At 36.2% G+C, this 12,936-nt stretch overlaps 1 protein-coding gene and 1 pseudogene across 1 annotated transcript in view; both read left to right on the forward strand.

The window, feature by feature from the left end:
- The window catches only part of SLC4A10 (solute carrier family 4, sodium bicarbonate transporter, member 10), a gene marked incomplete at its 5' end in the record, with an annotated part of 223,129 nt that overhangs the window by 53,076 nt on the left and 157,117 nt on the right, over positions 1 to 12,936 (forward strand). Inside the window, one exon of the mRNA XM_006867029.1 lies at positions 2,295 to 2,517. Within this exon, the coding sequence (XP_006867091.1) occupies positions 2,295 to 2,517 (223 nt within the window). The remainder of the gene's footprint in view (positions 1 to 2,294; positions 2,518 to 12,936) is intronic.
- Positions 12,447 to 12,936, forward strand: part of LOC102811643 — a 2,030-nt pseudogene continuing 1,540 nt past the window's right edge.

Consider the following 12,936-nt stretch of genomic DNA (forward strand, 5'->3'; position numbering starts at 1 on the left):
AAACCCGCTCCTCCTCCTCTATAAAGCCTTTGTCTGTCTCCAGTTCATTTGCATCAGCTCCCTTCTTCTGTTTTTGGACATGCTTTGATAAAGTTGATTGTTTCTCATTGGTCAGGGTTATTGTTTTATTATTAGTATTAGTATTAGTATTATTAATGTGATCAGGAGATGGGCTTCCCTTTTCATCTGTAATGCATAGCAAATGTTGTTGGGTCTCATCTAAGTGGTGGAGTATTAATTATGTTGTAGCTTGGCTATATGGCCACAATTGCTACTTCTTCTTAATGGGACTTAGGGAGGCTAAGTTCCCACCTCCAGGAGGAACGTGTAGTCAAAAAGACTAAAAACAGAAGTAATATAAATGCATGGACAGAAATCACCACATTAGAGCAGATATGTGGCTTTGGTTAACTTTTTCTGTTCCCTGTCCCCGCTGGCTTTTTCTCACTCTCCGTGCATGGGTGAGCTGCACCCAGCTGATTTTTATTGGGATCTCAAGCCAGCATAGGGAGACTTGGGGTGGAAGGAAATTATATAGCCTCTTGCCCTTCTGGGAGACGCCGCTTTCCGAGCAGGCTGGCCCTGACCCCACCCTCTAAACTCTGTAGTCACAGGAGTGACCCGAGGTCCCCGCAGGAAAGAGTTCCAAAATACTCGCTTTTCTTTTTCCTTGTTAGCGTGGTTTCTCAAAAATGTGAGTCCAGGAGAGTTTATGATAGTTTAAAAGCCGTGGGACTGGTATATGAACGTTTCCTTTGTGAGATCCCACTGCTCTCACCAGCCACTGTTCAGAAACCCTGTACAGGATTGCTGTGATTTGGAATTGTCTCAATGGTGCTTAACAACCACAACATATGCAAAGAGGAAGTTAGGGCAAATAATGATTAAGGAGAACAGGATATGATAGAGATAGAAGGGGTTAGAAAATTAATTTAAGCTAAGTTTCATTAGAAATGATGAAATGAAATTGGTTATTTATTGGGATTAGAGAGTAAGTTATTAAAGGGAAAAGAGATTGAGTGGCATGTTCTAGAACAGCAAAATCATTGACTTTTTAGTATCTTTTCCATTGATGTTGTTCAGTAAAATTGGATGCTATTGTTAGTTGCTGTTGAGTCAATTCCAACTCATGCTTACTATTCATTTCTGTTCAACAAGGCATTAGTATCTCATTGGCACCAGGGTATGGAGGTTCTTCTCCTAGTCTCCGTTCCTAGCAAGAGCAATTAGGGAATGGGTATTGATCGTGGTACGCATATATCCAGTCACTAGGAAGTGGTTCTCATATATCCAGCATCACTAGATTTCACCCAAACAGGCTTCGTAAGGATTTTACCTATCTAACGTCTCCAAATTACAGTTGTGTCTATTGTTCCCAAGTGCCGTTGAGTCATTCCAACTCATAACAACCCTATGGGGTTTCCAAAGAGCAGCTGGCGGGTTTGAACACTGACCTGTGGTTAGCAGTACAGTGCTTATTTGACAGCACCACATTAGGACTCTAATCCTCCCTAAATGTTCAATGGGAAAATCATGAAGAAATGAAAATACTTAAGTTTATGATTTATCAGCAAAGAAAAATGGGGATTCTTTCATTTTTCTTGTATCTATTTCAGTTACTATTATATTTCCATGATAGAATATGCAGTCTTTATTCATTATTCTAAGTTTTATTTGTTGTTGTAGTTAAGTGCCATGGAGTCAGTTCTGAATCATAAACACCCTATATAGGGTTTCCAAGGAGCAGTTGGTGCGCTTGAATGGCCACCTTGTGGTTCAAACTGACCTTGCAGTCCAGTGCTTTATCCTACAGTGCTACACCAGGACTTCACTAGGTTTTATAGTAATCACTGATTAAACTTTTAGATTAAAATGTTTCTTTTACAGTACTAGAAAAATTAACAGAAATAACATATACTCATTTACAAGGAACTCTGGTAGCATAGTGGAAGGAGCTCTGGTAGCGTAGTGGTTACAAATCAGGCTGTGACCTTAAGGTCAGCAGTTTGAAACTACAAGCTGTTCCATGGGAGAAAGATGAAGCTTTCTGCTCCCTTAAAGATTTAAAGCCTCGGAAACCCTGCACAGGGTCGCTATGAGTCGGTTCTGACTCCACAGCACATAACCACCGATTACTTCATTTTTAATTATATATTTTGATTACAAAATAAATGCTCATTAAATGGAATTAAAATGGAATAGTGGTTTGGGCTAGTTTTTACATACTTCCCAAACCTGGGAAACCAAGAAGCTATATGAATGTCTTTGTATTTCTACTTTTGTTATTGGCATAGAGAATCATTCATCTACAATACAATAATATTCAGTGTACTGACAATAATATTTATTTGCACAGGTGGTTGAAGTTCGAAGAGGATGTGGAAGATGGAGGAGAAAGGTGGAGTAAGCCTTATGTAGCAACCCTTTCATTGCATAGCTTGTTTGAATTGAGAAGTTGTATTCTGAATGGAACTGTGCTGCTGGATATGCATGGCAACACTTTAGAAGAAATTGCAGGTATACCTCTTTCCTCCCAGTCTCATTTACTCTTCTTGGTACGCTGATTTTCGTTCCTCTCCTTTTTTTTTTTTTTAATCATTCTATACATGTGTGAACTTCCGAACCTTAATCCTCATCATCACTGCCCTGTATTGCTATTAGTTGCTGTCAACTTAGCTCTGACTAATTAAAGTAACACCAACAAGAAAAATTACCTGATCCTGCAACATCTTCATGATCGTTGGTGTGTTTGATCTCATTGTTGTACCTATGATATCACTTAATCTTATGGAGGGTTTCCTTCATTTTTGCTGACCGTGTACTTTACCAAACAGGATGATCTATGGGTTTAAAAAATCAGTTGCGTAGCCCCTAATTTTAGATCAAGGGAAACTGAATCTCAGAAATACAGCCTAGCAGGTTAATGGCATGTCCATAAATTTGTAGCTATCCTTTCATTCAGTATTTATTGGTTTTCACTGTGATAATTAGACTGCTGCCATTAGAAATGTAAAGGAAAAAAAGAAACACTTAAATCTAGAGATTGAGTTTTCAGTACTGGAACATGAAATAACCAAATGAAAAAATTTCATTCAATGAAAAAAATGTTGTTTTAAATGAACATAGGATGGGATGAACATTTAAAAAACAAACAAAATGGAATTGAAACTCCTGAATTCCAGAGGAAATCAAGTGATAGAGACTTTATTAATTAATACCATGGAATTAATTATTTGGATTGGAATTCTATTATTACTATGTAACACAAGCAATTATATTTACCAAGTTCCAAGAACTGTGGGATGTTGCCAATGCCAAGAAATAGACTGAGAGAACTCCTGTATCTTTTGCTCTATATGACAAAACATTTTTGCAAAAATAAAGTAGTAAAAATAAAATAAATATACTGGAATAAGTTTTGAAAGAGCATACATAAAATCATTAATGGAGGATCTAAAGATAACAACAAAAGGACTCAGGCATGTTTTTAAAGTTTTAATTTAGAAAATGATAAAAGCAATTTACACAAGAACACCCAAACTTGCAGATAGTACCCATTTGACCTAGCCTCGATGGCTTGATAATCAGAACTTGACTAGAGGAAGATTACAAAAAAGAACAAAATAATTTTTCATAAAGGAAACAAGGGTAAATTGCTACAGTTTGATGAACTTGACCTGTACTCATGGAGGTAGTAGCTTTAAATACCAACAGAGAGGGAAGGAGTCTTCACATCAAGTATCAATGCTATCCCCTCTGTATACAGAATAAATAGGGACAGGCAGCTTAGACATTGGCTACCTAAAATGAGGGGGTGATAAAGGCTCCAAGTGACTGGCTTACAAGGTTTCAAGAGGGAGTTTAGTTTAAGAGTGTGTGTGGGGGGAAAAGAGTCCCCACTGAATAGTTTTCATCTTGTCTAGATGGGTCTGCTAAAAAGAGATGGAGATGAGATTCTTTTGATTTAATAGTTAAGTAATTGTTATCATGACTAATTGCGACCGTCACAATTGTAAAGGTAGAAGTTTTGTAACAAAAACGGGGAAGCAGTTAATCTTACAGTCTAAAAACAAAGGACCGGAGGACTATCAGGGAGAAGAGCACAAGCGGATTGTCGGATTGTGAGACCCTATCCAGAGAAGCAGCAACACCAGAGATGAAGGCAGAGATGGGGACATGGAGACAGGGAGAAGTTGAGGACTGTAGATTCATGGGAAGAGAGAGACTAAGAGCTGGTGGCCAGGAGACAGATGTGCAGAGTGTGCCCTTTGGTAGTTTAAATTATTATATATGTCTGTTGTTGTTGTTAGGTGTTATTGAGTCGGACCCACTCATAGTGTTTAAAAAAACAACAAAAAACAAACAGCTAAAGTGAATAGAGAGAAATACTGTTAACTGATGGTACATGGAGGAGATTATAATAAAAACCTTAAATAAGTAAATAAAAGCTTTAAAAAGAGCAACTTATATGGAATTTATTGGAGAGGATACAAGGACTTAAGAGAGACTTCAATAGCTTAATTATATAGTAACGATAGAAAAAATAGACCAACCAACCAAAAACCCCTATGTGTTATGTTTTAAGGTTCTGCCAGTGGGGGAGTTTGTAGCTTTGATTTTACAAAGGAGATTTTAAAGATTCAGAAAAGATAGGATAGCATATAATAGAACACTATTAGAAAAGCAATGTATATAATTATGTTTAGAACAGGTCCTGCAAAGTAGATGGTATTCCCATTTTTCAATGAGAAAATGGAAACTAAAAATGCCGGACCCAGATTTCTTAGAATCACTTATTGTAAGCCCAGTACTACTTCTATCATCCTGCCACTGCTATCTGAAGAAAAAAATATGGGTTGAAGTAGATGTCACCCAAATTTTAATGGTAGTTTGATCACTTTATAACACATTTATTTTGTTAATTGTGGTGGTAGGTGGGCATACATTGCAATATGTCTGACAAGAAAAGCAAGTAGAAAAAAATAGTCTAGCACACAGCATTAAATAAAAAGGAGAGAGGAAAGATAACTCTTTCTCCCCTGAGTTTCATGTGATTCTTTTAACGAGGTTACCCTTTAAAACACACAACTAGAGTTTAAAAGATTGTATAGTAACAGTATAATTTTTGGAAGAACAGAGTACAGTAATAGTTCACACTATCTGCTGCAGAAGACCTTTTTAAAGTATTGAAGAACAAAGATGTCAGCTTGAGGACTAAGGTGCACCTAACCAAAGCCATGGTATTTTCAATAACCTCATATGCATATTAAAGCTGGACAGTGAATAAGGAAAACCGTAGAGGAATTGATGCATTTTAGTTATGGTGTTGGAGGAGAATTTTAAAAGTGTCATGGGCTGCCAAAAGAACCAACAGATCTGTGTTGGAAGAAGTGCATCCAGAGTGCTCCTTAGAGGCCAAGATGGCCAAACTTCGTCTCTCATACCTCGGACATATTGTCAAGAGGGAACAGTCACTGAAGAAGGATATTGTGTTTGGTAAGGTGGAGAGTCAGAGAAAAAGAGGAAGACCCCCAGCAAGATGGATTGGCAATATGGCAGCATCAATGGGCTCAAGTGTAGCAACAATTGTGAGTTTGGCCCAGGAGTGGGCAGTGTTTCGTTCTGTTGTACATAGTAGGGTCTCTATGAGTCAGTTCCCACTCGATGGCACCTAATGGCAACAACAAAACTAAGACTTAGAGAATGTGGCTAAATTACACATTGACAAACCTCATGAGAATGCTGGAATACTAGGTATCCTGCTCAATTTCTTAGCTTTACATATAGAATTTTGCTAATAATTAATAAACACTTTTGTATTCTGAGTAGTAATGAAGTAGTTGGGCTTTTCATAGCATTTTGGAGTTTAGGAAGCTCTTTTTGATACAATAAACTTGAGATTTGGTATTATAATTGTTATCCCTACTTCATAGATAAAGAAACTGATGATCTGAAAGCTAAATGTCTTGTCCAAAATAAGGAATTTTTTCCTTGCTGCTTAAATCAGTGATGACATTATCTTTGAAAACATTAATCCCAAAGAGTTTTAAATTGACTATATATAATGATACTGTCAAATTTCTCAACTTGGCAGAATTAGCCTCAGGAAATAGTTTTTATAGTTTGGCCAAGCTCTTAACTTTCTCATATCATATATTTTCTAATGCTTCTATGAAGAAGTTGTTCCTACCAGGAAATTGCCCCTCAGTAATTTGACTAACACACTTGTTTATTTTATCACCTTAGCTAAATTTTATTATCTAAAATTATGCTTTCTTTTCCTACTTTAGTCCTGCTTTCCTAAACTCAGTCTTGTAGAATATATGAAGGCTGTTAGCTGTGCTAAACCAAAAAAATGCTCATGGAAATTACATCTCAAAGTCTATCATTACAAATGAAAGCTGTTCAGTAGAAGTTTTTATAACCCAAATAGCTATTAGAATTATTTTCTGCTTTTCTGATTAGTCTCTATATCCTTTTGATTCTGAAATAGCCCAACTTGAATGTCTCATTTTTGGTGTGGTGCTATCTCTAAAATGCCATTCAGAATATACCAGCAGTTTAGAACTAAGACTACATGGCAAAACATGATTACAAATATTTGTGTTGGTAATTATTACTTATTAGATTCATTTTTCATCATTAATGAGAAAAAAATTTCTTATTGAATCGTTGTAATTTGACTTACTTAATCCCAACATATTAATTTCTATTCTCAATGAAAGCTCATCAAAACTTTTTCTATTTGTTGTTAGGCGCCATCGAGTCACTTCTGACTCATAGACCCTAGGCAGAATAGGACAAAACCCCACCTGGTCCTGTGGCATCTTCACAATTGTTGCTATGTTTGAGCCCATTGTTTTTGCCACTGTGTCAATTATCTCTCTGGGGTCTTCCTCTTTTTCACTGAACCTCCATTTTACCAAGCATGATGATCTTTTGTACAGTCCCTATTGATGACATGTGCAAAGTATGAGCAGTGAAATCTCACCATCCTGGCTTCTAAGAAATATTCTGGGTGGACTTCATTAAAGATAGGTTTGCTTCTTCTGGCAGTCCATGATACTTTTAATACTCTCCTACAACACCATCATTCAACTGCATCTATTCGTCTAGGTCTTCCTCATTCATTGTCCAACTTTCACATGAGTATGAAGCTATTGAAAATATTATGGTTTGGGTCAAGTGCACCTTACATTAGTCCTCAAACATATCTTTGCCCTTTAACACTTTAAAGAGGTTTTATTATTTTCTTATTTTTCACTTTATGGCAATTTAACAGTGTTATTAAATGTGTAATAATTAGGTGTGCTTTGCATTTTTTTACTTTGAATAGTATTTTCATATCCACTGTTGTTGTTGTTGTTTACGTGCCATGGAGTCAGTTCCAACACACAGGGACCCTGTATAAGGTTTCCAATGAGGGACTGGTGAGTTTGAACCACTGGCTTAGTGGTTCAAACCAACCTTGCATCCAGTGGTTTAATCCCATCTTCCCATTTTATAAAGGAGAAAAACAGAGAGTGAAATATCAAAGGTGACATTTGCAGACACAGAAATAATTTATTTTGACTGGACTGCTAGCCACAAGGTTGACAGTTCAAGCCTACCAATAACTCTTTGGAAACCCTACCAGGATTGCTCTGAGTCAGAACTGACTAGATGGCACCTAACAACAACAACCTGTAACTGTAGTTTTGTTTTCTTTTATTTCATAATAATTTGTGACCATACTGATTAACAATGAAATCTGGAATTCTTTTTTTCATTTCCAATTGATCATTATTTTTCTACGTGTCAGGCAGTTAATAACATATATGGACTAGTCACTATTTTCAGTATTCCAAAAGCTATGTCAAATGGTTTTCCTTTAAGGAGTCTAAATCCTAGAACTTAGGAAATACACAGGCGCTATGCTATTCATGTTTTCTAGATACTTAATTACTAAAGGGATATGACCCAGATTTTGTTTAGAATGACAAAAGATTTTAATTACTAAAGGGATATGACCCAGATTTTGTTTAGAATGACAAAAGATTTTAATTACTAAAGGGATATGACCCAGATTTTGTTTAGAATGACAAAAGATTTTAACAACAAAAGGCAGATATTCTTTTAACAAACCTTTAGATAACTCTTTCAAGAAATGCTTGTATACTTAGTAGCCGAAAATCTTATTTGGATCTAGAAGGTCTATAAGTAATTTCTGATGCAATTAAAATAAGCTTTTCTATTGTTGGTAGTGGTGGTTATGTGCCATGGAGTCGATTCCGACTCATAGCAATCCTGTAAAGGGTTTCCGAGGCTGTAAATCTTTACGGGAGCAGAAAGCCTCATCTTTCTCCTGCGGAACAGCTGGTAGTTTTGAACTTCTGACCTTAAAGTTTGCAACTTATTCGTAACCACTACACTAGCAGAGCTCCTTACAATTTTCTACTAGATAAAGTTAATTTAAAATATACCTATTTCACAAATGCTTTGGAAACTCAGAATAAAGCTAAACTTTTTCTTCCAAAATATGCATCTTTTGAAATGACTCTTACACATACATTTTTTACCACAATTTATTCTGATACAGAGATTAATTGCATTAAAAATACTTCTTAATTATACTCATATAAATTACAGTTTTATAGTCTATGTTAATCTCTTTGAAGTTCAGTATTATGAAGATTAATAGTGAAAGTATCTGCAGTGTATATACGTCAACCTAATTCTTTCAGAAAGATTTAGGAAGAAATTAATACCAAACCAAAGTTAGTACCATGAACATATTATCATTCATAGCTCTCTATTCATTAAAACAAACTTGGCTGTTTTAAATCTTTTATTTGAAAAACTCAGTTTGGTCCACTGAATATAATCTGCAGATTTCAGGATATGAAAATAACCATATTTTTTAAACAGGTGTATATTTTCACAATCCTTGATTTGAAAAGTAAGCATTCTATGGCCATTTACATTTTTAGTACACACACATTCCCATTAGTGCTGGTAACCAAAGTATAGAACTTAGACACTTCATGCCACACTCCACTCCCAGCATCTTTTTTTGAAGTACTTACATTATCTGTAATGAAGCAGAGATTTATACAGAATCTGGAAAATCTAAGGACTTCTAGGGACTTTCATTTAGTAGTCAAAGAGTATTTATTATGATAAAATAATTATATGATTAGATGAAAATAGCCTTTCATTTTCTAAGATCCTTGTTAACACATACCCACTGCCATCAAGTTGATTCCAAATCACAGCAGCACTCTGGGGCAGAGTGGAACTGCCCCATAGGATTTCCTAGGCTATAAATCTTTATGGAAGCAGATTGCCACATCTTTTTCTCATGGGATAGCTTGTGGGTTTGAACTGTGGACTTTTCGATTAGCATCTGAGAGCTCAATCATCATTATTACAGTCTGCTTAGTGTTATAGGAGTGTGATCTATTTATTCTTTTTCTTCTTGCTTCTTGTATCATCTGCATCTTAGCATTGTGCTTTGGCAGGATAGATTGCATTACTTATGCATCATAGCCTGCTGATATTGTAGGATTTGACTCTCGGCCCAAAGCCATTATGGTTCATTATCCTTTCCTACTTTTCAAGGTTAATATACATTATATATATACATTATATATATACTATATATATATATTGTTGTGGTGAAGAAAACAATGTAATTAGTGAATCAGGTTCCCGTTGGCACTTAAAAGTCACTTAATATAAGTTATAGTCATAAGAAAGGTGATTTAACTTTTCTAACTCATTAGGGTATTATTTGGTGCAATCCTACTCAGAGGCCTGGGGAGTCTACTGTGTATTTCTGTGACTGATGAACAGAGGAATGAGCTGTTTTTTAAAATACTTGCTTTCTCTATTATAACTGTTTCAAATAAAGACCTTATCTCTGAAAATCTGTTAAGCTAGTGACTATGGGTTTTGTAGTGCTCAAACCTAGAAATATGTGCTTTGGTAGAAATTAAGATCATGGTTTATTATGATTAACTTGGATTATGATTATTGTTGTTGTTTTTAAGTGCTGTTGAGTCAGTTCTGACCCATAGCAACCCTGTACAGGGTTTCCGAGGCTGTAAATCTTTACGGGAGCAGAAAGCCTCATCTTTCTCCCGCGGAGCAGCTGGTAGTTTCGAACTGCTGACGGTTCGCAGCCCGATTTGTAACCACTACGCTACCAGAGCTCCTTTGGATTATGACTGGAACATGTTAATAGATGAAAGCATATTAGTGACATCCTATTAGTATTTTAATAACCTACTTCATAAAATATACATGATGCATGTTTGATATGCTTGTTTGTTTTTTTCCATTTTAGCAAGATTTCAGAGTCCTGGTATGGCACTGGACTGTTATCCACAAGTTTGGCTGTTCAAACTCAGCAGTCACTCCTTGGAAACCCTAACAGGGTTGCTGTGAGTTGGAACCAACTCTAGGACACTTAACATATAGCAACAACAACAAAGAAAGGTTTCAATGTAATGTTGCATATGCTGACAAGTTATCATTTTCTTTAATTCAAATTAAGCTAGGGATGTTATAACTACTAATTTCCAGAGAACTGACATATAAATTTAAATCTTATTCTATACTATTGTTAAGTGCCATGGGGTCAGTTCTGACTCATATCGTCTCTGTATAGGGTTTCAGAGACTTTTCAACGTTTGCAGCAGCAAAAAGCATCATCTTATAGAATCATATATTTTCAGAATTGAAATAGACTTTGGAGGTGATTATTGTGGACATTCTGGCTGATCCCCATTGTGGAAAAACTAAGGACTAGAGGAAGGCCCAGCAAGTTAAATAAGGTCCACTTCCTGATTTTGTAGGGTTTGTGAGCTAAGGTGGTTGGAAAAATATTAACAATTTGTGTCATGTGAAAGTTACATGAAATTCAGGTTTCAGTATCTAGAAATAAAATTTTATTGGAACACAGCCAAGCTCATTTTTGTACATGTTTTCTATAGCTGTTTTCATGCTACAAAGGCAGAATTGAGTAGTCGTGACAAAGGCCATATGGCCTGAAAAACCTAAAATATTTATTATTTGACCCTTTACTGAGAAAGCTTATCTACCTTTGACTTATAAAACTGACCTCAGGGTGATAGGCTTGATTAATCTCAGCCAATCATAGGAGTCTTACTTCCTTAGTTGGTGATTGTTTCAGAATGGGCAGGGGCTATGTCAGTTGAATGTAAGAGAATTTTATTTCTGGGCAGCGGTAAAAAGAATTTTTCAGAAAAGTTCACAAAAATCCAAACAATCTATATCTTACTGAATAAGTGCAAAGACATTTTTCCTGGTTCTTTTTCTTAGCCATCTTATGATATAAGGAAAATCAGCCTGAGTTTAAAAATTATACACAGAAAATCACAGGGAAATGGATTTAGAGCAAACCTTAACTTTGGTCTTTCTGTTATGTTGTCAATAAAATTGATCATTTTTGTTAGTTTGATTTGGCTTTCCTGTTACTGATAAGTCCTGCTTTGCTTCCACTTGGTTTTATATTATAAAATGCATATTTAATTAAAACTTTAAAGAAAAGCCTCTACTCAGAAACAATTACTGAGGTCTCAATATTCCACTCTGGTAGCGTTGTGGTTACGAATCGGGCTGCGAACCGGAAGGTCAGCAGTTCGAAACTACCAGCTGCTCCGCAGGAGAAAGATGAGGCGATCTGCTCCCGTAAAGATTTACAGCCTCGGAAACCCTATTCAGGGTCGCTATGGGTCGGAACCGACTCGACGGCACTTAACAACAACAACAACAACAATATTCCACTTGGCATATCAAATGTCTTATGTCATGAGGTCATTAGTCCCGGTAATAACATATGAGAGAAATATTATTATCTCCATTTTTCAAAAAGGGTACTGAGGTTCTCCAACTTTACAAGTCATGTAGTAGAGTTTCCCAAACACTTTTCCCTTTTACACTGAAGGAAAAAAATATTTGTTGGGGAACATTCTGCTAATTTGAAACTTTCCATGTACTGAATAGAGAAATGGAAGAAATGCATGCCAATTGCAATCTGCCTGACCGAAGGAATTAGTGCCTTGGAAAAAACAGATAGAGTTACTATTTCATAATCAGAAATCTGATTAATTACACTGGCATTTATTAAGAAAAGTCTTTACATTACAAGAAACTTAAAATGCCTTTACTTAGCCAGTTATTTTCTTGACATTATATGACAACTTTTTTACTTTGTATGTGGTGATGAATATCAAAGACTACAGCCTTCAGTATGGATTGGATTTAAATGTAAAGAAAACAAATTTCCTCACAACTGGACCAATCCTGATAAATGGAGAGAAGGTTGAAGTTGCTAAAGGCGTCATTGTGTTGGATCCACAATCAATACTCCTGGAAGCAGCAGTCAAGAAATCAAATGAGAGACTGACAATCAACCTGATTGCTGGAAGTGCAGGGCTGGAATGGCGCTTGAGCGGGCCTGGAAACAGATGTCCTGGTTCTACTACCAGTACCTGCTCATCACGGTGCTCTACATGCTGGAGCCCTGGGAGTGGACAGTGTTCAATTCGATGCTGGTTTCTGTTGCGGGGATGGCACTGTAGCTACGTCTTCATGCCACAGCAAATCATGGGGATATTGCACTACTTTGAAATCGTACCATGATCACCATGTGACCAAGATCCAGAGACTCCTGAAGAACCACTCTGAAGTTGGAATGGGACATCATCAGATGTCAAAAGAAAGTACTAGATGTCAACATAAGCAACCTGATGAATATGAAGGCTCAAATTCATGAGTAGGACAGGATAATAATCCTAACTCGTGTTGTGTTCTTTATTCTTAATTTTAAAAGAGGCTCTTGTATGGTAATTTTTGTCTATTTTAACATTGTAGTCATTTGTGCTTTAATATCAGTATTTTCTTAATCTTTGTGACTGTTTCAGTATTACC

The sequence above is a fragment of the Chrysochloris asiatica genome, unplaced genomic scaffold, assembly GCF_000296735.1.
Source record: "Chrysochloris asiatica unplaced genomic scaffold, ChrAsi1.0 scaffold00099, whole genome shotgun sequence".
Classification (NCBI taxonomy): Eukaryota; Metazoa; Chordata; class Mammalia; order Afrosoricida; family Chrysochloridae; genus Chrysochloris; species Chrysochloris asiatica.